This window comes from Nicotiana sylvestris, chromosome 7, assembly GCF_000393655.2.
Source record: "Nicotiana sylvestris chromosome 7, ASM39365v2, whole genome shotgun sequence".
Lineage (NCBI taxonomy): Eukaryota > Viridiplantae > Streptophyta > Magnoliopsida > Solanales > Solanaceae > Nicotiana > Nicotiana sylvestris.
Window position 1 is genome coordinate 19,545,016 of NC_091063.1, and position 26,687 is coordinate 19,571,702.

Here is a 26,687-nt window from a genome sequence, read left to right on the forward strand (position 1 = left end):
TATTTTAATGCTTGTGTGTCCAAAAGTGTAGAGAACTCCTCAGGTACAAGTGCTAAACCATTATAAATAGATCGATAACAATATTGAGGACCACCTAATTTCATAGTAGGATTTAACAAGGCATCAATACTATAAATATGGGGAATAGAAAAAAAATATTTTTAAAATTTCTTTCTCATAGAATCAATAGCTACTTCATAAATTCCCCACCCTCTGAAAAATGAGCAAACAAATTTGCAAGATCTGCAGAATAAACTAAACAATTCGAAATAGTAGGATAATATTGCCCAGAAAATTTATTTGTAGCAACATGAAATGTTTCTAAAAAATCTACAAGAATTTTAACATTAGCCCAATTCGCATTTGTAAGGTGCTCTTCATCATCACTTGCATAAGCATTAAATGTTGAGTTTATGAGGTTTCTATATTCATATGCAACAACTAAACTGTCATACATGTAATTCCATTTAGTTGAATAAGGTTTAGGAACCTTTCTTTCTCTTAGGCCAAATTCATCGCATCTTTTAAAATATTCTCTAAGTCTACTTCTACGGTTTGAATAAAAAAGCCAATTAAGAGCCATTTTAACCTTTTCAATTTTAACATTTAAAATTTTCATACCATCACCCACAATTAAATGGTAAATATGAAAAATACATCTAACATGCAAAATGTTACTAAATGCAGGATTTCGTGTAGTGGTAAGCAAGGCTACAACATTAGTGTTACTAGTAGCCTTATCCATTGAAATTGACATTATTTTATCACTAATGCAAAAATATCTACAAATATCCGTGTCCGTGCTAGAAATAAGCTGTCTTGTGTGATGTGAATTAATTATTCTATAAGCAATAATGCACATTTGCATTATACACTCCTCATCAATCCAATGACTTGTAACAATAAGATAATCACAGTCATTACCACTTCTACTATCAGTAGTAAGCAACACGAAAATTAATATGAGTAAATAAATAATGCAAATATTGTTCATATTCATGTTTATATTTATAAATATCGCTCTTTACGGTTGTGCGAGACCATCCTTTATAAGTAGGATTAAAAACTCTTCTAATATAATGCACAAAGTAGGGGTTAGACGGAAAACTATAGGGTAAGCACATAACAGTAATCATTTTTGACAATTCTTCCCTATCTTTTCTTGGGTCATAATATAAAATATCATCGGTAACAGTGTTAATTTTCGATTGAAATTGATTTGACCCGGTACTAGGGTCAGGCTGACTAGTTGGACTTGCCCCCGACCACAACTTTTATTTGAAAAAATTTAGCTTTATCTTGAGGGTATATCATTATGTGTCTCCTCAAACTTCCCGTCCCCCCGATCAACATAGTTAAAGGCTAACCCTTTGCCACAAGTTTTACACTTATCTTTATTTTTTTCTCTTATTTGAATAAAAAATGGGCAAACAAGAGATGTTTTGGCCCATTTAGAAGATTGTCTAGAAAAAGTTGGGGTAGTAACATGGGGGTCATCTGGGGCATCATTTGGATTAGTTGGGTTAATTTGAGCAACATGACTAATGGGTGTATCATTATGCGGCTGCGTTCCATCTAAATCTATTTCCTGCTCATCTTCTTTATCTATAGTTGGATTACCATAAAGATTGTTCATATATTCATCATCTAAGCGTTCACCACCACCAACATTATGCACATATTGACTATCCGTAAATTGTAATAAAGTATTATCACTATCAAGAATAAGAATAAGTGAAGGGCGAGTATGCGGTTTGGGTAGAGGAGGCCGGGGAATTAAAAGAGGAATAGATTGGCCACTAGATTCACCATTCTTGGATTTTCCCTTATTTTTACTAAACATTTTTTTAAGAAATATGCCATCTTAATTATAATTATACAAAGTAATTAAATAAAACAAACAAAAATATAATATTAAAACTAAAGAGTTGGAACGAGTTTACCGAGTTGACGAACAACTTGTTGAAATTAATTATCGTTGAAGACTTGAATACTTCAATTCACTAACTTCACAATTTTTCACACAAGTTGCAACAACAAAGTAACCAATTTTAGAAGAAAATTAGAGAGAGATTGATGATTTGGTGAAGAAAAATAAAGGAATGAGGGGGTATTTATAGTTGAAAATAGGGAAAAAGTATAATTATAAAAAGTTTGGGATTAAAACAAAGTTGGGGGGTTAAATGACTATTTTATAAATAGCCAACGACTATTTTGGCAGCCACAATGGCTATTTTTTCAATAGCCAACAATTAGATTTTTAAAAGAGATTTTTTTTAAAATTTAGCTGTTGGGCCCGTTTGGGACCGGTTGAACCGGCCAACTTAGGAGCCGGTCCCGGGCCCAAACGGTCCCGGTCCTAACGGGTACTTTCTTTGAACCGGCCCACATGGGCATCAAACCTCTTTGGTCCCGGGCTTAAACGGGTAGGCCAGTTTAGGCCTACTACCCATATGGGCTTGCGGGCGTGGGTCAGGCCTAACCGACCCACTTGCCACTCTTAGTGGAGTGTATGCAGACCTTATTCCTATTTTGTGTGAGTAAAAGAGATTGTTTCCTATAGATTCTCGGGTCGAGAAAACCATAAGTTTGAAAAATACAAGAGTAAATGAGATATTAACTATCACGAGACTTTAATTTCTATAGTTGTTTCGAGGCGCTTAGATACTACTTTCACCGGAAACGCCTATAGCAATTCCTAATTTCATCATTATAACATTGGCCATTAGCTCTTGATAATAAGTTCTTGGTTCTTTCTAATTATTCCTAGTAAGAGTGGGCTTATTTATGGATTGGTGTCTTATTTAATTAACCTTTGAAATGTGCCAACAAATAGTACACTTCCCAATTCTTGGACCATTTTATAACTCTTCTAACTCACCACTAGGAAAAGTATTATTATCATAATATGGCAATCGATTGTCCTAGGAATGTTTTGATCCAACTATGCAATAAATAAGTTCGAATTCACAATCGCTGAATCCACCACATTGCTAGTGAAAATCATAATTGATTTCTATAAATTTAACACAAAATATTTGAAGTCATCGATTGAAAGTCCAATCAGAACATCAAACCGAAAGAGCCAACTTATTCTGAATTTTTTTTCAAAAAATCACACTAATTTCATTATTCAAAAATAAATTTAGTGCAAAATACTAAATTGGCCGGTCAGCCAAAACTAATTTTATTTGTTAGTCAAAAAGTATATAAAATTTATATATTATATATATACACAACACACATACATATATATAAAACTTTTTTTGTACTATTGTTTTTGGAAGCGGCTAAAATATACATATTTTTTATTAATTTATTAACGAATCTACCAAGACACGAACATGAGATAATTAATTATTGAAAAAATGACACTGTATAACCGCTCTCAAAATGATAGCCGAAAAATATATTTTTTTGATATATTTTTGTATATATATACATTATGTACAAAAATTATATAAATTTTATACACATTTTCGGCTACAGAATTTAAATAGGTTTTAGCGCAGTCTAAGAGTTAAAAAAACCCATAATTATTGGGCCTGATTAATATGTTTGGGCTAGCAGCCCATCAAATTCGGGTCCATCCAGAAAGGCCCAGATTATCTCGATCTTTAGAAAGTTTAAGGTTAGAGAAAAGTTGCCTTTTCCATCAAGACATCGGAAAATCAAGGAGGAATTCTCCCATTTACACATTCACTTGGACCGACCAGTTGTCCTATATATCAGAAATTATACAACAAAATCCATCACATTGCAAATAGAAGAGAAGTTGGGAAATTTCGTACAGCAAAAAACAAAGAATGGATTTTGAGCTGAGAAGAGCGAGAGAGAAGCTGGAGAAAGAGCAAAAGGATAGAAAGCAGAAAGCTAAATTAAAATTAGAAAGAGAGAAAAAAGCCAAACAAGAAGCCGTTCGTCAACGTGAAGCTATTGAAGCTGTTCAACGTGCTCGCCGCCTTGATGCTGCTCAAGCCCAAGCTAAGGTATAATTTTATTTGATTATATTTTTATGGGGTTGCTTTATTTTTGAGTTATTGATTGATCTGGGAATTGGGTATTTGTCAATTTTGCAAATAGTTCTTAATTTGGTGTTAGTTTGTTGATCTTCTTAGACATAATTCTAATTTAGTTATTCATTAAAAAGAAGGATGTTTTACTTTGATGTAATTGTTAGGTAGTCCTAAGTTGCTATTTATTATGTTAAGTTTGCATTTTGAGCTACTAGTTCCACTAAACAAGAATACTTTAACAAACAGTAGACTTGAGAACGTGTATTTTTTATTAATATATAACGGAGAAATTCATGAGGCCCAGAGGTTCACGATTCGAAACATAGGTGGATAATGGGCTCGTCCCTCTGCCATCTCCACTTAAATATCAGGCTTTTCAACTCGCAGCGAGCTGCACTTTTGCCACTAGATCAAAGCCTTGGGGGCTTGAAAATGTGTACTTTTACCTGAAAGGGGCTTTTGCACTTTGCATCATCTCATGTATCAAATTTAGTGACTCGTGAATTCTGTAAAGATAAAGTTTGATCTTTTTTGGATCTGCCATGGATTGGCCTTCAGTAAGATAAGATACAGAGGGAGAGTGAGGTTCATAGCATGTTTCCTTCATGTGAAATTTGTTTGCTACAAAGCTAAGAAGATGAAAAATTTGAAAGGTGCCTAATAGCCTGTTTGTCCAAGCTTCTTTTTGGCCAAAAGTGCTTTTCAAATTAATTAGCCAAACACAATTAAAGGTGCTTTTTGAAAAGCACTTTTGAGAAAAAGACTTTTCAAAATAAGCTGATTTTAGAAGCTTGGCCAAACAAGCTATAAATGACCTTATAAAGGGTTTTAGGAGTGTGAGATTTTGAAGATAGGGATATACGGTAGTGCATGAAGGAATCCCTAGGCATCAGGATAGGATTTAAAAAGCGCGTTATTGTTGGAGTTGTCTTTCCCAATTATATTAGGTTTGAGGGCATGAAAATATCTACAGGACGATATTGGCGAAGTGGGAAAGAAAATCTCTTAATTTTGCGGGTGAGAAGCAGGATGATGCATGGTTTCTAAAGGATACGTTTGGAGTGAAGTTATCTTTTCTGTGTTAATGTCGTTACCAATGGAGCAATAGTATATTGTAGTTATTCCTGCTAGGTATGTTTCTTAAAACTGAAACTATTTGGGGTGATACTTCCACTATGCGACCTTATGTTGGCAAAATAGCTTCAATGACTTCCTTGGTTTGAACTCTATTTTAGCCGAGTTGTTGCAAAAAAAGATGAGTTAACTTGTGGGTAAAGGGTGGGCCTATTCGCTAAGTTTGTTACACAAAATGATGTAAAGCATTATGGCTTAAGGGGGAGCCTGATGCACTTCAATCATTAAAGAATTTGTGGAACAACCATTTGATCTAAGGTTGGATAGATATATGTCTAATTTTTTCGTCGTAATCACTTTAAAGGTTGTTCAAGTCCCATGCTTGAGTTACTATTAATAAGTCAAGAATGCAATTTCCAACATTTAGTGGCTTCATTTAAAAAAAGAGAAATAACTAAGTTGGGATCATGAACGCACGAAAAATAGGTGTACAAGTAGGGTATGAACTTTGTAAGGTTTCATGGTGTTAGATACAATCTTGATGAACATAATATGCATATAGGATTGTTGCCTTATGGTAGAGTGTAGACCCGCTCCACGATGCTGTCATGTAATAACCCGATTTTTATTATATATACCTCTTAATCATGAGATTGAAAAATTAACTTTTATTTGTAGTTATTGGGGCAAATACTAAGCTAGTGGAAGATAATAAATATTTATTATAATATATAGGATAGTGTACTAAATAAGTGGATAATAGCTAATTTTTCATTTCTACTTATTTAGCTGGCTTTGGTTAAGAGTACTAAACCAAAAGGAGCCGGGCAAGCCGATCTTTTGGTCTGATTGCTGTCGTATTTAAGGACTTAGGAATTTAGAATAGGAAAATTTTGGTTTCTTAGTTCATTATACAGTGAAGAATAATAGAAAACACTTACAATAGAAAGGGACAAGAGATTTGTTATGATTTGGCCGGATAGGTTACTAGGTGGAATTTTTTGTGGAGGAGCTAAATAATTAGGTATTGCATCAATTTTTCTATTACATTGAATTTGCAGATAAGAGACTATTGTTTATACTTTTATGTTGATTATGCCAATGATTGACACAAATTATTATAATGATTATTGAGCTTGTAAAACTTAATATAAGATTGAGATTTAAGAATGAGTACACATGTATTTGATTTAGCATTAAATAATTTGTTTGCTCAAGCTACTGTTTCGACTTTTTTTTTTTTTTTTTATTAAAGTAATGGTGATGGCTTGATTAGGAAAGAAATAATCATATGGTAATTATAGGATTTAGCATTATTGAGAAAGTACGGTATAGGTCAATGTGATGGCCTTTTGAAGCCACTGCTTTGGCAGTTTCACACTGCTAAAAGTATCACGTTTGACCTTAATTTGTGCACATATTTTGATTAATTTGATTGAGTGTTGACTTTGATTTATACTTGTTCGAAAATTGTTCACCTAGACTAGTTAAGACGTATTATTCGATATTTTGGATAGATTGAGGCTATTAGGGGCCCTCTTGGTTTGGCATTTCAAGATAGGTGAAAGTTGTCTAAATAAGCGAGACTTTAAGCTTTGATGCCTACTTTTGAAAGCCCGTTTTGAAAGTATATTTTGTCTGTCTAATCCATGTGTTGGGACAAGCCTGTGCTTAGCAGAAACTGGTGGTCATTGACCAATCGGAAATGTATTATTTTGTGAAAAATACTGAACTTATATATTTAATAAGTGATTTGTCGTGTGTCGTGGCTTCGTGTCATGGTGTTGGGAGATATATATACTTTTGAGACATACAGAATGCCCTAAAGTATACTATGGCAGCATGTATAGGTCCCTAATATATTACAACAATATGTGTATGTGTCTCGAACATATTATGGCAGGGTATGTATGTCCTTGATATATATATATATATATATATATATATATATATATATATATATATATATATATATATATATATATCTATCACGTCAAGCAAATGAATGATACGAAACGCCCCAACGCCGTGGCACGAAGCCACGTCACACCACAAACTTATTAAATACGTTCAATCTTTTTTACAAAATAATATGTTTGCGGTTAGTCTAAGATCACCAATTCTGCCAAGCACATGCTCGTCCCAACACTTGGATCATGCAAATAAAATATACTTTCAAAACGGGTTTTGAAAAGCAAGCATTAAAGCTTAAAGTCTCACTTACCAAAATATCGAATAATGCGTCCTAATTAGTTTAGGTGAAGAATTTTTGGAAGGTCAACCCTCGGTCAAGTTAAATTAAAATATGTACATGAATTAGGATCAAATACGGTACTTTTAGCCGTGCAAAACTGCCTAAACAGTGGCTTTAGAAGGTGATTACGTTGGTTTATATCACACTTTCTTTAGAATGCTATTAATTAACATATGATTATTTCATTCCTCATCAAGCCATCATCATTACTTTAATCGTAAGGTCTCTTCATTGTTAAACAAATCATTGGTTAATCATTATGTCTTATAATAAAAAAATAGAAATCGAAATAGTAGCTTGAGCGAATAAATTAGCCAATGCAAAGTTAATACCAGTGTACTCATTCTTAAATCCCAATCTTATATTAAATTTTACAAGCTCAAGCATTACTATAATCATTTGTGCCAATCATTGGCATCATCATCATATATAAACAATGGTCACTTCTCCGCAAATTGAATGCAATATACGATTGTAGGAAAATTAATGGAATATTTGATTATTTAGCTCCCCACAAAAGATTCCACCCAATAATCTCTCCAACCAAATCGTAGTCAATCCCTTTTCCCTTTCCACCGTAAATGCTCTCCGTGATTCTCCACTGTATAATAATGAACTATGAAACCAAAGTTTTTCTATTTTAAAGTCCTAAAATGTGGTAGCAAGCCAGCAACTAGATCAAGAGAATGGGCTTGGCCCACTCCTTTTCGTTTAATACTCTTTAACTAAAGTCAACTAAATAAGTAGAGTTGAAAAATTAGCCACTTATTTAGTATACTATTTTATATATTATAATAAATTCCTTTCCACTAGCTTAGTATTTAACCCAATAACCATAAATAAAACTTGATTCTCCAATTTCATGATTAATAGGTATATCAAAAAATCAGGTTATTACAAGTTACCTGTTGAATTTGTTTATGTGGTTAGTTAAACTACCACAAGTGTATTATGCTTTTTTTTTTTTTTTTTAAATTTATTTAAATACCAAATACTTCTTATATTAAGAGGTCATTTGGTTCGCCGACACACTTATCCCGGGATTATAATCGTGTGATTAGTAATCCCTGTATTATTTAGTGCTATTGTTTTGTTTGGTTCATTGGATGAAATATGGGATATACGGTCTATAATCCAAAGCATATGTTTGGTCTGAAATTGGATAAATTTTTAGCTTCCAATTTTAACCTTGGATAATTTAGTGATTTAAATTTAAGTGAATCATTTATTTAAAAAATACATACGAATATTAGCAAGGTCCAGTGACAAGTTTGGCCGTATTTTTTTGCCGGCAGCGAATTCACATCCAAATTCTGTAATGAACAGAATCCAAAGTATCAACAAAGAAGGGAATGATTCCAAATCCAATTTAAAATCCAAATCAAAATGAAAGAATCCTCAGAATAATCCAATATGCAATTGGTGTAAATAAACCACTTGTTAATCCTATACCAGAATTGTCATGCCATTTCACTATTTTTAGAATCATTAGTAAAGGGCTTGTGCGGTAACATGGTCATTTTACAGGTGGAATAAATAATCCCAAGTCATATGGTATAAAATTATAGCTAATACTGACAACCAAACAGGGGCTAAATTTTATCCCAAATTCTATACCAGGATATCCCACCTTACTCCTGAACCAAACAGCCTCGGAGAGTTTTCCATGTTAAGATATAAAAGACATGGCAAATTTGTTGGACATCTGTTCAACAATGAAGTAGAGTAGATATTAGCAGGCCTATGTAACCACGTCATTTATTACTTATTAGTTTTTTAATTGATGAAGTATGAAAAGCAAGCACATTTTACTAGGATTCTTAGTAAGTGTAACTACTTTAGTTCCCACTGGGAGAGCCACTTTATAATCTAGAAATTTGTTTTTTTTTTTAGTTCTACTTGTTAATTGCCGACATGGCAAGAATTGTTACACTTATGATTGTTATTTGTTTTCTGCTTCCTTTATTCAGCTGTGAATAGTCTGCCTTTACAGGAAAAAGCTTTTTATAACACGTTATCTTCTCAAAACTGTATCCTGACTTCTTTCTCACTTCTGCTTAGTTAAGCCACATGATGAAAGCCTGCTACACGTATGGATATTTCAAAGTGCCATGTGTACTCAAACCAGATTGCTAGTCATGCCTTAACTTCAAAGAAAAGCAATATTTTCAGATTCCTAGGTCAATGGCACAATGGGCTCCATGTGTGTTATATACAAATAAAAAATAGAATCAATCCTTTCGGGGGGCGTTTGGCAAAGATGTGTTTGAATCAATCAAGTAAGGATTCGCTCCTGCTTCATTGGCTTTACACTTGGGGATTTGTGTAAAGTGCTGCACCCAATAAATTTAGCTGGAATCTTCTGAATACCAGTGCTCTTATGACGTCTGTTATTTCCTCGCCCCAGAAAGTTGTAAGCTCTAAGCATTAGCTGATTCTCGAGTTATCCATAGACTGAGACTGAGAATAAATGCCCTGTTGATGTGGGTTGTGAATACAGACAAACTGATTCATTTCGTGTATGTTATATTTGTTCTCTTGTTCAAGTTGTATTCTTTTTGGTTGAGGGATCATGGGGTTTTAGCTATTTGCTATGTTTATTCTATCTGCATCATAGAGTTGCGATAAATTTATGAATGTTGGGGCCAGTTCATGCATTCATTTCATTTTCTTGATTACATATCTAGACCATTGCAATCTGTTGTCAAATTGGGTTCTAAATAGGCAAGCTCTTCTTTTCTTGGCTTTCCATAAGAAGAAATTAGCTGGCTAAATTCTGGTGTAGTGGTAAATGTGATTAAAAAATTACTTTTCCTTATACAAAGAGAAATTAGCTGTCTTCATCATCTCTAGTAAAACCTGTCGTTGATGCTCAAGCTGTCTTAAAGAAATTAATATTGGAGAATGCCTAACTCTTGGATTTTTTTTCCAGGCAACCCAGCAAATTGAAGAAGAACTGTTAGCTGGACGAGGAGTTGCATTTTCCCGTATTTTGGAAGCTGTACCTTATGAGGGTGCCGGAGATAAAATTAAATTGCCACCATCTTGCTTCACTGAATTGTCTGATCAGGGTGCCTTTGACAAGGGACCCCTACATTTCAGGGTTTCTGTAGTTCACCAATCGTCTCCTTCGGACTTGAAGGATACAGAGCAGAATAATCGGACAACACATGCTGGAGTCCTGGAGTTCACTGCCGACGATGGTGCTGTAGAGCTTCCTCCACATATATGGAATAACTTATTTCCTACAGATTCTCCAATGGCTCCTATGGTTGAAGTGTGTTATGTCTGGCTACCAAAAGGAACTTATGCAAAACTTCAGCCAGTTGAACCAGGATTTTCTGATATCCCTAATCACAAGGCAGTTCTTGAAACAAGCCTTCGTCAGCATGCCACGCTTTCAGAAGGCAATATACTGACTGTTAATCATGGTGTTCTGGCGTACCATTTACGTGTTCTTGAACTAAAACCTTCTTCGAGTGTATCTGTTTTGGAAACGGATATAGAAGTTGATGTAATGGGCGCAGATCGGACAGCTGAGAGCACAAATCAGTGTGTATTGCAACCTCTCATATTTGGGGAGGTAGATGCTGGGGTGGTCACAGAAGGAAGCTATGTATACTACAAGTTCATACTAGACGAAGTTAATTGGGGATTTATATCTTTGGGGGATGTTGAAGTTGAGATAAAGGTAGAATCCGATACCCAAGATGGAGATACTGACCTCTATGTTTCTAAACATCCATTACTGTTCCCCACACAGCACCAGCACGGTTGGTCATCTCATGACATTGGTTCAAAATCTTTGGTCCTTAGCTCCAGGGATCTGGGCCTTGGACCAGGTACATACAGTATTGGCATTTATGGTTTCAAGGGCACAACCAAGTATAAGGTGTCTGTTAACATTCGGGACACATATAAGTCAAAGAGCGGACAGCAACCTGTGTCTTCCACATTATCTGCTGATGCAGACACTGTAGAATGCCGGAATTGTAAGCATTACATACCTTCCAGGAGTATAGCGCTGCATGAAGCCTACTGTAGCAGGCACAATGTTGTATGTCAGCATACTGGTTGTGGGGTTGTTTTAAGGAGGGATGAGGCCAAGAACCATGTCCATTGTGAAGAATGTGGGTTAGCATTTCAGAAAGAAGAAATTGAGAAGCACAAGAAAGTATTTCATGTGCCGCTGCATTGCCCTTGTGGAATAGTCCTTGCAAAAGAAAAGATGGTAAAGTTATCTTTTGTTTGATATACACTATTTTTGGGTTTCCATTACTGCATTTCTTTTCAACAATGCTGTGACTATGCCTTTTACTGAGCCGAGGGTCTATCGGAAATAACCTCTCTACCATCACAAGGTAGGGGTAAGGTCTGCGTATACACTATCCTCCTCAGATCACACTTGTGGGATTACACTATTTTTTTTTGGTTGTTGTTGTTGTAGTTGTAGTAACTATTCTTGGGTTGTTAATCTAACAGTTTTTTGTAACAGGTTCAACACCAATCTATGGAGTGTCCCTTGCGGTTGGTAACATGCCGGTTTTGTGGAGACATGGTGCAAGCAGGGAGTTCCGCAGCAGATGCAAGGGATCGGTTAAGAGGACTTACAGAGCATGAGAGTGTCTGTGGATCAAGAACTGCACCTTGTGATTCATGTGGGCGTTCAGTTATGCTGAAGGATATGGACATACACCAAGTTGCAGTCCATCAGAAAAATTGATCATGAGTACAATCTTTTATTTCTCCATGGTTGACTTTGGGTTCAAAATGCTGCTTGAAGTGTAAAGCTCTGGCGTTGTGCTTATCTGTTGATTCATGTATTCATGCAGTTGTATATTTAATGTTTATTTATGATTCTCAACCGCGTTAAGGGTTGCAAAGGCAAAGGGAGAGAGGGAGAGGGGAAGGGTGTTTGACGAAATGTAACTCTTTGCAGTGACTTCAAATATATTATCATCATTTTATATTCCTTTCTTGATCAGAAGTTGCATTTTGGTAGTCATAAATGAGGTTTGCACTGGTGGTTGAGTATCTCCACCTTCAATTAAGGGAAAGCTATTGATCCTCTTGGATGGGACTGTGTGCGATGGATTAAAAAAGAAAATAAAAAAAGTGATAGTGATGTCCCAAAAGGTCATCTCTTGTTTTAGAAGTCAAATTTGTGTTCCGAGGCTTTAAAAACCTCCTTTTGTCTTTCTTCGATTTGCGTGCACATTTACATTTCTATTGATGCATATGGTGATGAAGAAAAATAAAACACGAATGGTGATGCCGTGCACATTTCTATTATTCATATGGTGAAGAAGAGTAATAAAGCACAAAGGGTGATGCTGTGCACATTTTTATTATTGATTGCATGGCGAGGATTGAGAGTAAAAGCACAAAGGGTGATGCCGTGCATTTTATGTTTGTTGTTATCGGTTAAAGTGTTTTAACTGTTTAAATTCCTTTACTGCTGAAATTCTTTATGTTGAGACCCCTATAGTATGTTGCCCCTTCCCGTTCATTCCTGCTTAGTTTTATTACTTGTTACTATGTTATTATACTGATTAACTGCACAGGTTTATGTTGGTTGTGGTGTCCTAGCCTTGTCACTACTTCGCCGAGGTTAGGCTCGGCACTTATTAGTATATAGGGTCAGTTGTACTGATACTGCACTCTGTACTTTTTGTGCAGATCTCGGTGCCGGACCTTGTGAGTAGAGCTTGGGTGGCTGCCTTCAGTCCAGTGGAGACCCGGGGTAGTCCTGCAGGCGTCCGCAGGCCTTGGCGTCCTCTTCTATCCTATTTCTTTTCTGTTTATCTACTTTCGAAACAGATGTACATTTCTTTGTTCAGACCATTGTTTGTAGTATTCGTAGACCGTCCGTGAGTTGTGATACCAGTTCTGGGTGGAGTTTTATTACGGTTTCGTTAATTGTATTAAGATAATCTGTTAAATTCTGTTCTTCCATATTTATTCCGCTGATTTACTTTTGTTAACTTGTAAATTGTTAAAAGGCAAAGGAAAAAGGTAAAATATTCTGTAACGTTGACTTGCCTAGCAAGTACAATATTAGGAGCCATCACGGTCCCGACGGTGGAAAAATTCGGGCCGTGACAAGTTGGTATCAGAGCTCTAGGTTGCTTAGGCCTCACAATTCACGGATAAGCTTAGTAGAGTCTGAGGGATCGATACGGAGACGTCTGTGCTTATCCCCCAGAGGCTATAGAGTTTAGGAATAACTTCACATCTATTCTTCTTTGTCGTGTGATTTGCTTTCTCAATGCTCATTGAACTTTTAATCTATTCTTTCGCAGACGGCGAGAACACGTACCGCTTCATCAGCTGATCAGCAGCCCGAGCCCCCAGCGGCAGCTCCTACGAGGGGCAGAGGCCGAGGCCGTGCTAGAGACCGAGGTAGGGCTCAGCCTAGAGCAACAGCACCAGCGACAGAGCCTCAGGTAGAGTTTGATGATGGAGTTCCAGCCCAGACCGTTCCAACGGGCCCAACTCAGGTTCTAGAGGGGTTCATTGCTACCCCGATACTCCAGGATGCTCTGGTCCGTCTAGTGGGCATTATGGAGAGTTTCACTCAGGCAGACATACTTCCTGTAGCACCAACCGTCTCTCAGGCTGGGGGAGGAGCACAGACTCCCGCTATTCGCACCCCGGAGTAGATGGCTCCCCAGTTCCAGACTCCAGCAGCTCAGCTAGTTGGGGTAGTTCCACCGAGTGTTGTAGCTCTGACAGGTGATGGAGCAGCTATGTCTTCTGATGCTTTGTGGAGATTGGACAGGTTCACCAAGCTTTCACTACTACCTATGACGGTACATCTTCAGAGGATTCCCAGGACTGTTTGAACAGCTGTCATGAGGTTCTTTGGAACATGGAGATAGTGGAGACCAATGAGGTCGACTTTGCTGCTTTTTGTCTGTCAGGTTCCGCCAAGAAATGATGGAGAGATTATTGTTTGGCTAGACCAGCTGGGTCACCAACTTACTTGGGACCAGTTCTCGCAGCCATTTCTCAAGAAGTTCCTTCCCGTCACCTAGAGAGAGGGGTAGCGCAGGCGGTTCGAGCGACTTTAGCAGGGTTCTATGACTGTTACCTAGTATGAGATGAGGTTTATTGATTTGGCCCGTCATGCTTTTCTTATACTCCCCACCGAGAGAGAGAGGGTGAGGAGGTTTATTGAGGGACTCGCTCAGCCTATTAGATTGTAGATGGCTAAGGAGACAGGGAGCGAGATTTCTTTTCAGGATACGGCCAATGTGGCCAGGCGGGTTGAGATGGTTCTAGCTTAGAGGAGCGGTCAGGGGTCTGACAAGAGCCCTCGTCATTCTGGCAGATTCAGTGGTGCCTCGCTGGAGGCAAGGATTCTTTTGGTATAGGCCATCTTCCTAGGCCGTTTCATTCAGCACTTCAGGCTTCTCACGGTGCTCCAGGTGGCCGTGGTTCTCATATGCAGTAATTCTGATCAGCTACCCTACAGTGTACCACCAGCTCCTATTAGTGCACCTCCGCTCCAGAGTTTTCAGGGTTGTTACCCAAGCTGTCAGGGTCAGTTTCAGGGTCATCAGTTTCAGCAACCGAAGTCTTGTTATACTTGTGATGATACGAGGCATATTGCTAGATTTTGCCCTCGAGCCTCGAGCAGTTCTCAACATCAGGGTTCTCGAGCCATGATTGCGGCACCGGGTGTTCCACCGCCCGCTCAGCAAGCTAGAGGTAGGGGTCGAGGTGTTAGAGGTGGAGGCTAGCGAGCATGAGGCCGTCCTAGGGATGTAGTTCAGAATGGTGGGGCCCAACCCCGATGTTATGCTTTCCCAGCCAGGCATGAGGCTAAGTCCTCCGACGTAGTTATCACAGGTACGATTTCAGTTTGCAGTAGAGATGCTTCGGTTCTATTTGATCCAGGGTCTACATACTCCTATGTGTCATCTTATTTTATTGCGTATTTGATTGTGCCTCGTGATTCCTTGGGTGCTCCTGTATATGTGTCTACACCGTTGGGTGATTCTATTATTGTAGATCATGTCCTATCATTCGTGTGTGATTGTCGTTGGGGATCTTGAGACCCGTGTAGATCTCCTACTCCTCGATATGGTGGATTTCGATGTCATTTTGGGGATGGATTGGCTGTCACCCTATCATGCCATATTGGATTGTCACGCCAAGATCGTGACCTTAGCATTGTCGGGGTTGCCTCGATTGGAGTAGAGCGAGACTCCTGGTCATTCTACCAGCAAGGTTATCTCTTATATGAAGGCTCAACGTATGGTCGATAAGGAGTGTTTGGCTTATTTAGCGTATGTTCGTGATTCTAGTACTAAGGTTCCTTATATGGATTCTGTGCCAGTTGTTCGTGAATTTCCAGAGGTATTTCCTGCAGATCTGTCGGGGATACCACCCGATAGGGATATTGACTTTTGCATCGATTTGGCTCCGGGCACTCAGCCCATTTCTATTCCGCCATATCATATGGCTCCACCAGAGTTGAAAGAATTGAAAGAACAGTTGCAAGACTTGCTTGATAAGGGCTTTATTAGACTTAGTGTCTCACCCTGAGGTGCGACGATGTTGTTTGTTAAGAAGAAGGATGGGTCGATGAGGATGTATATAGATTATCAACAGCTGAACAAGGTCACTATCAAGGACAAGTATCCATTACCGAGTATTGATGATTTATTTGATAAGCTTCAGGGTGCTAGGGTGTTTTCGAAGATTGATTTGAGATCTGGCTACCATCATTTGAGGATTAGGGCATCCGATGTCTCTAAGACAGCTTTTCGCACTCGGTATGAGCATTATGAGTTTCTAATGATGTCATTTGGTTTGACAAATGCCCCAATATCTTTTATGGATTTGATGAACCGAGTGTTCAAGCCTTATCTGGATTTCTTTGTGATTGTTTTCATTGGTGATATTTTGATCTACTCCCGCAACCGGGAGGAGCATGAGCAACACCTTCGAGTTGTTCTTCAGACTCTGAGGGACAGTCAGCTGTATGCTATGTTTTCGAAATGTGAATTTTGGTTGAGGTCAGTAGCATTCCTGGTTCACGTCGTATCAACAGAAGGTATTCAGGTGGATCCTAAGAAGATTGAGGCGGTTAAAGACTGGCCTAGACCCACATCAGCTATAGAGATCCGGAGTTTCTTGGGTTTGGCGGGTTTTTACCGTCGGTTTGTGGAGGGGTTTTCATCTATAGAAGCCCCGATGACCAGGTTGACCCAGAAAGGTGCCCAGTTCAGGTGGTCGGACAAGTGTGAGGCGAGCTTTCAGAAGCTCAAGGCTTTGACTACGACGCCGGTGTTGGTATTGCCCACAGGTTCATGACCATATACAGTATATTGTAATGCATCTCGTATTGGACTTGGTGCGGTGTTGATGCAGAATGGCAAGGTTATTGCATTTGCTTCGCGGTAGTTGAAGATTCACGAGAAGAATTATCCAGTTCAGGACTTGGAGCTAGCAGCCATTCTTCACGCGCTGAAAATTTGGAGGCACTATTTATATGGCGTGTCATGTGTGGTGTTCATGGATAACAAGAGTTTCCAATACTTGTTCAAGCAGAAGGAGATAAATTTGAGGAATAGGAGGTGGTTGGAGCTATTGAAAGACTATGATATTACTATCTTGTATCATTCTGGGAAGGCAATGTAGTGGCCGATGCTTTGAGTAGGAAGTTAGCCAGTATGGGTAGCCTTGCGTATATTCCAATCGGTGAGAGACTGCTTGCTTTGGATGTTCAGGCTTTAGCCAATCAGTTCATGAGGTTGGATGTTTCTGAGCGCAGCCGTGTTCTAGCTTGCACAGTCGCTCGTTCCTCATTATTTGAGCATATCAGAGATCGGCAGTCAGGGGCGAATCAACCCCTTCAAGAAGGGGTGGCATGGCACCCGGTAAGATGATAAATATTTTATATACCTATGTTGAGATTTTCTTAAATTAGGTTAATTATCTGATCTTGCCACCCGCAACCGTAAACTAGACAAAGGTGCCATGACTGATAGACCTTTTTGAAAGCTTTTCTTGTGTGTAAAATTCAAGTTGAATTTATCTTGAACCTTGTCTGACTTTCTCTTTTCTTTGTGCTTTTATTTCCTTTTGTCCTAGTCATTTTCCTTTTCGGCTACCACCGAATTTTTAATTGTCGTTTTATTATTTTTTTTTATATTTTTTTTCTCTATTCTATTATTTTGTATGTGATCTCTAGCAAGAACACTCAAAAAAGAGACTCCTAAACTTTAAAATTATATAAAATAAGCAATCCTCTTAATTAAATTTATGAGTTTTCTTCTTTCAAATCCGAAAAACTTGGGTCTTAATGAGAATTTTGGATTGAGATCAATTTTTTTTTTTATCTTTTTTGTTATATCATAAAAATTTGTTTTATGCAATGGTAGATATAATTTAAATCACTTTATAATAATTTCGTAAGAATTACTTAAAAAATATGTGATTTATGATAAATTGTAGTTTATCTAATTTATGCTTATGGGGTATAATTTATCTATGAAAAATATTTTTTTAAATTTCTTATTCTGATTGATGTAATTCTCTTTCAGATGTTATCTTACTTGTGTAAATTAATTTTTAATATACAGAAAAGATGTAATTTCCTAGTGAAAATATTGATTTTACTTATGTTGTTATAATAAAGGCGTGATCCTATTTTAAAATTCTAACCACGTTTGTTTTTTTATATTTGAGATGTAATTTTTAAATAAAAAATACCTATTAGGTTGACCCAAATCAACTCAAAAAAATCGATTAAGCGTTTCTAACAAATTTCGTATTAGTCATTACAAAGTATACATTAAAGGAAATTATGGCACCCGCCAACCTCAAATCCTAAATCCGCCTCTGTCGGCAGTATGATGATCCTCATTTGATTGTCCTTAGAGACATAGTACGACACAGAGGTGTCAAGCAGGTTACAGTTGGAGATGATGGAGTTTTAAGGACTCAGGATCGAGTTTGTGTACCTAATGTGGATGGACTTCGTGAGTTGATTCTAGAGTAGTCCCATAGTTTCCGGTATTCTATTCATCCGGGCGCCGCTAAGATGTATTAGGACTTGAGGCAACATTATTGATGGAAGAGTATGAAGAAGGATATTGTTGCGTATGTAGCTCGGTGTTTGAATTGTCAGCAGGTAAAGTACGAACATCAGAGACCTGGTGGTTTGCTTCAGAAGAATGAGATTCCTGAGTGGAAGTAGAAGCGTATCACTATGGACTTCGTTGTTGGACTCCCACAGACTAAGAGGAAGTTTGACGCAGTATGGATTATTGTGGATAGGCTGACTAAGTTGGCGCATTTCATTCCTGTGGAAGTTTCCTATTCTTATGAGCGGTTGACAAAGATTTATATCTATGAGATCGTTCGTCTTCATGGTGTGCCTGTGTCTATCATTTCTGACCGAGGTACGTAGTTTACCTCGCATTTCTAGAGGGTAGTACAATGTGAGTTAGGTACGCAGGTCGAGTTGAGCACAACATTTCATCCTCAGACGGACGGACAGTTTGAGCGAACTATTCAAACTTTGGAGGATATGCTCCGAGCATGTGTTATTGACTTTGGAGGTTCTTGGGATCAGTTCTTGCCATTAGCAGAGTTTTCCTACAACAACAGTTATCAGTCGAACATCCAGATGGCTCCCTATGAGGCATTATATGGTAGGCGGTGTCGGTTGCCGGTTGGTTGGTTTGAGCGGGGAGAGGCTCGGTTGTTGGGTACAGATTTGGTTCAGGATGCCTTGGAAAAGGTTAAGATCATTCAGGATAGGCTTCGTACAACTCTGTCCAGGCAGAAGAGTTATGCCGACCATAAGGTTCGTGATGTGACATTCATGGTCGGGGAGCGAGTGTTGCTTCGGATGTCGGCATGAAGGGTGTGATGAGAGTTGGAAAGAAGGGCAAGCTAAGCCCAAGGTTCATCGGGCATTTTAAGACCCTTGATCGAGTGGGAGATGTGGCTTACAGACTTGCGTTGCCGCTAGGTTTATCAGCTGTGCACCCAGTGTTTCTTGTGTCTATGCTTTGGAAGTATCACGTGGATCCATCTCACGTGTTAGACTTTAGCACTGTCCAGTTGGACAAGGACTTGACCTATGAGGGGGAGCCGGTAGCTATTCTAGATCGGCAGGTTCGTCAGTTGAGATCGAAGAGTTACCCTTCGGTTCGTGTTCAATGGAGAGGTCAGCCTGTCGATGCAGCTACCTGGGAGTCCAAGTCTGATATGCGGAGCCGATATTCCCATCTTTTCACTGACTCTGGTACTTTTCTATGTCCGTTCGAGGATGAACGGTTATTTTAGAGGTGGAGAATGTGATAACCCAAAAGGTCATATCTTATTTTTGAAGTCAAATATGTGTTCCGAGGCCTTAAAAACCTCCTTTTGCCTTTCCTCGATTTGCGTGCACATTTACATTTCTATTGATGCATATGGTGAGGAAGAGAGATAAAGCACGAAGGGTGATGCTGTGCACATTTCTATTATTTATATAGTGAGGAAGAGTGATAAAGCACGAAGGGTGATGCCGTGCACATTTCTATTATTGATTGCATGGTGGGGATTGAGCGTAAAAGCACGAAGGGTGATGCCGTGCATTTTCTGTTTGCTGTGTCCATTTGCTGTTATCGGTTCAAGTGTTTTAACTGTTTAAATTCCTTTACTGCTGAAGTTCTTTATGTTGAAACCCCTATAACATGTTGTCTCTTCCCGTTCATTCCTGCTTAGTTTTATTACTTGTTACTCTGTTATTATACTGATTAACTGCACAGGTTTATGTTGGTTGTTGTGTCCTAGCCTCGTCACTACTTCGCCGAGGTTAGGCTCGACACTTACCAGTACATGGAGTCGGTTGTACTGATACTGCACTTTGCACTTTCTGTGCAGATCTCGGTGCCAGACCTTGTGAGTAGAGCTTGGGTGGCTGCCTTCAGTCTAGTGGAGACCCGAGGTAGTCCTGCAGACATCCGCATTCCTTGGCGTCCTCTTCTATCCTATCTCTTTTTTGTTTATCTACTTTCGAAACAGATGTACATTTCTTTGTTCAGACCATTGTTTGTAGTATTCGTAGACCATCCGTGAGTTGTGACACCAGTTTTGGGTGGAGTTTTATTGCGGTTTCGTTAATTGTATTAAGATAATTTGTTAAATTCCGTTCTTCCGCATTTATTCTGCTGATTTATTTTTGTTAACTTGTAAATTATTAAAAGGCAAAAGAAAAAGGTAAAATATTCTGTAACGTTGGCTTGACTAGCAAGTACAATGTTAGGCGTCATCACGATCCCGACAGTGAGAAAATTCGGGTCGTGACATGTGATATGCAGACAAAAACACGAGGTTTACTGCAAATGAGTGAGTTATTCAAGTGTTTGCTTCGTTTAAATTATTTTACTTGATTTTGTTATTTTTCTGATTAAAATAGTTTTCTTAGTCTTACAACTAATTGATTGTTGTAAACAACCAATTTTGGTAATTGACAAAAACCAGAAGAGATCTAGACTTCTTTGGCTAAAGCTGGGGAATAAGAAGTAGCGAATTCTTTCATTAGATGGCCTATCCAACTCGTCCAAGGTCGGGTCAGTCATTGACTTGCCTATTGTTGAACTCATTTATTTCAGCTCAAGTAACTTTCGGGCGGGTAATTGACACGTTTATTTATTGACTCAACCCATTTTGACCCGTTCAAAATTAGCTCAACCCGCCCATTTGGCACCCTTACTCACAGGAGAAACAACAACAAACAGCACAGGAGCATCAATATATGAAAAAATGCTCAAGTCAGTCAAGCTGGAGAACAGGGAAAGTATTTTTCTAAGAATTAAACTACTACTCCAGCCGAATGTCAACAGGACTCTAATTTTCCAATAATACATGAGTTAAATCTTAAACTCCTTGGGCATTAGTGAAATTACTCTGTTGAACGGGCAAGAAAACTGAGCTGTAATGGTGATTAACTAGACCATTTGGAGAGGAAAAACTTAGACCAGCTTGAGCTGAGGTGAAATGATCAATCTAATCTTTGGAACATGCTTCGCACAGAGATGGTTGAGCAACACTAAGTATCAAAGTAGCATACATGTCATATGATAAACATCAAATCTTAAGGGTCAACATAGTCTCATCCTAATTAGCCTTCCCCTATAACCATCCATGTCATCTTAAATATACCAATCTTCTATTGAAACAGACAAACGATCGTAAAGTTATCTCGATTTTGCAAAATGATATAGTAATAAACTAATCATTAAAAGAAAACCACGGTTATAAGAAATCAAGATATTTATCAGTCACACAAATGACACAACTAACACCTTCAGTCACAAATTAGTAGATAGGAAAACAAAATTATGGTCATCTTAATATGATTTTGTGTCAGTTGAAGTAGTTCAACTCAAAGCAGAGTGTTATATCAGAAGATATATGCTCATATTGATATTTGCAACGGAAAATTTGCTAAACATAAACACGTGAGTTTGTTTGACATATCTGAGAGCACGAAGTTTTCGTCCCATATATGAAATTACTCCTAAAATATTCAAAATAGTTTTTTTATTATTCTTGAAAGAATTTTAGGAATTTTGTTTGTTTATTTGATTGCATTCTATAGCATCATTAGATTACTTGCATTTTTGCATTATTAGGAATATTTTTAAATAAAAAAATCACCCATAAAATATTTTACCTTTCATTTGTACTATTTTTAGACTTTAATTGCATTATTAGTTTTTAACAGCATGTAGTTGCATTTTTGTTAAAATACAAAACAAAAAATAATAGAATAATATATTAGTTGTTTTGATTAATCAACTAGTTTAATTTGATAGTTTATGCATTAATTGGTTAATTTTTAAAAAGTGAAAAAGTAGTTAGTTCTTGCAAAATTAGTAGCATGTTTGGCTAAGCTGGAAAAATCTGCTTATTTTGAAAAATGTTTTTAAAAAAAGTACTTTTGGAGAGAAGTAGTTTGTGTTTGGCTAATCAATCTAAAAAGTATTTTTGAGCAATAGTTTGTGTTTGGCCAAACTTTTCAAAAAGTACTTTTAAGTACCAAATTACAAATAAGGACAACAACAACAACAACAACAACAACAACAATGACCCAGTAAAATCTTACAAGTGGAGTCTGGGGAGAGTAGTGTATATGCAAATCTTATCCCTACCCCGAAGGAGTAGAGATGCTGATTCCGAAAGACCCTCAGCTCAAGAAGGCGGAAAAGACGAGAAAAGAAGGGACTATATATTGGTACCATCAAATAAAAACCAAAGAAATAATAACAACATCATAAGAATTAGAACATAATTGAAATGCAATAACAAAACCAGAAAATAAGCCTCGATGCTATGCACAACGGAAGGATAGTGTGAACACAACATTAACCACTAGTAGTCTAAGGCCAACCCTATCAAACTAGCCTCATCCCAGACTCGACTACATCCTAACCTATAACCCTAATGCTCGACTTCCACACCTTCCTATCAAGGGTCATGTCCTCGAAAATCTGCATCAACACCATGTCCTATATGATCACCTCTCCCTAATATTTCTTAGGTCGCCCTCTACCTCTTCTCATACCCGCCAAGGCCAATCACTCGCACCTCCTCACAGGAGCATCATGGCTCCTCTTCTGCACGTGCGGGAACTACCTGAGCCTCGCTTCCCGTATCTTGTCATCCATAAGAGCTACACCCACCTTCTCCCGAATAACTTCATTCCTAATCTTATCCATCCTAGTATGCCCGCACATCCACCTCAGCACCCTCATTTCTGTTACTTTCATCTTCTGAATATAAGAGTTCTTAACCGGCCAACAATCTGGCCCATACAACATGGCCGGTCTAACCACAACTCTATAGGACTTACCTTTGAGTAATAGCGACACTTTCTTGTCACACAGGACTCCTGATGATAACCTCAATTTTATCTATCCCACCCCTATACGGTGTGTGACGTCCTCGTCGATCTCTCCTCCCCCTAGATAATCGACTTCAGGTACTTAAAACTACTTCTCCTAGGGATGACATGTGATCCAAGCCTCACATCTATGCCAATTTCCCCCGACTCGGCGCCAAATTTGCACTCCAGATATTCTATCTTAGTCATGCTCAACTTGAAACCCTTAGACTCAAGGGTATGTCTCCAAACCTCGAGCCTGTCATTAACACTGCCTTGCATCTCATCAATCAGAACTATGTCATCAACGAATAATATACACCATGGCACCTTCCCTTGAATATGGTGTGTCAGTGCTCCCATCACCAGGGCAAATAAGAATGGGCTGAGCATAGATCCTTGGTGTAATCCCATAACAACCATAAAATGCTTCGAGTTGCCTCCCATTGTCCTAACCCAAGTCTTATCTCCATCATACATTTCCTTGATCGCTCTAATGTAAGCTAATGACACACCTTTTGCCTCCAGGCATCTCCAGAGAACCTCCCTAGGGATCTTGTCATATGCTTTCTCCAAGCCAATAAACACTAGGTGGAGATCCTTTTTTCTATCCCTGTACTGTTCCACCAACCTTCTAATAAGGTGGATAACTTTTGTAGTCGAACGATCTGGCATGAACCCGAACTGGTTGTCAGATATAGACACAGTATTCATCATCCTTACTTCTACCACTATCTCCCAAACTTTCATAGTATGACTAACTAACTTGATACCCCTATAGTTATTACAATACTAGATATCACTTTTGTTCTTGTACAACGGTACCACCATACTCTACCTCCACTCATGCGACATTCTCGTTGTACTGAAAATAATATTAAACAACCCAATCATTTACTGCAGGCCTACTCTACCCATGCACATCCAAAATTCAATCGTAATTTTGTTTGGCCCGGTCGCTCTGCCTATGTTCATCTTACGCATAGCCCCTACGACCTCCTCGAACTTAATGTGCCTACAATACCCAAAGTCTCAGAGACTCTCTGAATGCCCCAGATTGCCTAGCACAATATCCTTGTCCCTTTCTTCATTCAGAAGTCCATAAAAGTAAGTCTGCCATCTCTGCTTAATTTGAGCCTCCCCTATCAACACTCTACCATCCTTATCTTTGATGCACCTCACTTGGTCCAGGTTTCGAGCCTTCCTCTCTATCACCTTAGCCATCTGATATAACTTCTTATCCCCGACTTTTCCCCCAGTTCCTCGTACAAACCAAATTCTGTAGTTTTAGCCTCCATAACCGCTAACTTCGCCTCCTTCCTTGCTACCTTATACCTCTCTCTATTCGCCCTCATCTCCTAATCCCTTGTACTCCCTACTAACTTCATGTACAATGCCTTCTTCATTTCCACTCTAGCTTGGGCCACTCTATTCTACCTCCAGTCGCCTTTGTGTCAGCCCAAGAAACCTTTCGAGACCCTTAACACCTATTTCGCCGCCTCCGACACAGTTCGCTATCATCATCCACATAGCACTTGCGTCCCCACTACTTTTCCAGGTTCCTATAGCCGATAACCTCCCCTCTAGCTTCTGAGCTTTATCCTTAGTTAAGGCTCCCCACCTGACCCTTGGTCTGCTACAAGCAGCCCTCTTCTTCCTCCTTATTATGATACCGACATCCATAACCAAGAGCCTATGCTGCGTAGCGAGGGTCTCACCTGGGATAACCTTGCAATCCTCGTACAACCCCCTATCATACTTTATGAGGAGGAAATAATCAATCTGAATCTTCACCACAATACATTGGAAAGTCACCAGATGCTCCTCCCTCTTCGAAAAACTAGAGTTCGCAATCATCAGCTCGAAAGCCTTCGTGAACTGCAATAGTGAGGTTCCTCCTCCGTTTCTAACCCCAAAGCCAAAACCGCCATACACCTCGACATAACCACCAGCTGACGACCTAATATGACCATTGAAATTTCCTCCTATAAAAAGCCTCTCAGCAGGTGGAATACTATGCACTATATTATCCAACCCCTCCAGAAGTGTCGTTTAGCCTCCTCATCCAAGCCCGCTTGTGGCGCGTAAGCGCTAACAACATTAAGGGTGCAATCTCCAACCACTAACTTGACAGACATTAGTCTATCATTCACCTACCTAACCTTTACCACAGACTCTATAATATCCCTATCTACTAAAATACCCACTTCATTCTTACCCTTCACGACTTCAGAGTACCACAACTTATACCCATTCGTATCCCTAGCCTTTGATCCTAAGAAGTGTCGTTTAGCCTCCTCATCCAAGCCCGCTTGTGGCGCGTAAGCGCTAACAACATTAAGGGTGCAATCTCCAACCACTAACTTGACAGACATTAGTCTATCATTCACCTACCTAACCTTTACCACAGACTCTATAATATCCCTATCTACTAAAATACCCACTTCATTCTTACCCTTCACGACTTCAGAGTACCACAACTTATACCCATTCGTATCCCTAGCCTTTGATCCTACCCACCTAGTTTCCTAGACACAAGCTATATTGACCTTCCTCTTCTGGAGAATCTTCGCCAACTCTATTGACTTACCCGTCAATATACCTATGTTCCATGACCTAATCCTCAACCTACAAGCTCCCTTGTTCCATTTACCCCAATTGCCTCCTATCCCACCCCCTAACCCCTACCTCACCCTACGCACCCCCCAAGTACATGACCTTACTCTACATCCTAGCCCACAACCACTATACCTACGACAAGCTACTGAAAAATACTAACACCGAATAGGCAACGACCCCAACTAAAGATAACATGATGCAAACACAGACACGCTAATAATATGATTAAACTAATGCTAACACCATAGGCAACAAATTAACTAGCATAAAGATAGAAACAGGAAAGCATGAGGTATCTATTCCCGCGGAAAGGACCTGGAAATTTGACTTGGTGCCCATTCGAGGTCGCAGAATCTGACGTACGTCCTTCTAACTCCCACCAGCCTTTGCAAACACCAAACCATGGCTATTTTACGATGCCTGCCAGTACATTTCACGCTTATCTTTAACCATTGCAGCTAATTCAGTGACAAATTTTACACAACTACCACAAAACCAATAGGGGGAAGGGGTTGTCAACCTGTCACCGCAGCACCTGTTTAGTTCTATGGAAACCCGGGCTGCCCAACTAAACAAGGAGGCGGACCATCGATGAGTGCAACGGGGAGGGTTAGTGAGTCAAAGAGTCAAACACAAATGGAAGAAAATGGGGGTGGGGAGTGGGAGCGACTTGGGCAGAGAAGAGAGGGCAACCAGGGGAGTCACCGGCCGGAGGTCATCGACCTGAGGGCAACTCTATTAGGACTAGGGCTAAAAGATCGACCAAAAGGGGATGGGGTAGAGAGAAGGACGATAAAGGAGGGAGAAGGAGGAGAGAAGACCGAAAGAA

The 26,687-nt window shown here is 38.9% G+C and overlaps 2 protein-coding genes across 2 annotated transcripts; one reads left to right on the forward strand and one right to left on the reverse strand.

Moving 5' to 3' along the window:
- The first annotated feature begins 3,657 nt into the window (after positions 1-3,657).
- On the forward strand, positions 3,658-12,311 carry LOC104222769 (uncharacterized). The gene is made up of 3 exons (XM_009774058.2): positions 3,658-3,989; positions 10,277-11,575; positions 11,840-12,311. Exons 1-3 carry the CDS (start codon positions 3,807-3,809, stop codon positions 12,065-12,067), a joined length of 1,710 nt encoding a protein of 569 aa, XP_009772360.1. The 5' UTR covers positions 3,658-3,806; the 3' UTR covers positions 12,068-12,311.
- An 11,009-nt stretch (positions 12,312-23,320) lies between these two features.
- On the reverse strand, positions 23,321-25,614 carry LOC138872814 (uncharacterized). Its single transcript, XM_070151232.1, has 3 exons — positions 25,397-25,614; positions 24,708-25,199; positions 23,321-24,014 (listed from the first exon to the last, which is right to left on the reverse strand). The coding sequence occupies exons 1-3, from the start codon at positions 25,612-25,614 to the stop codon at positions 23,321-23,323; spliced, it is 1,404 nt and encodes a 467-aa protein (XP_070007333.1).
- Positions 25,615-26,687: the final 1,073 nt, after the last annotated feature.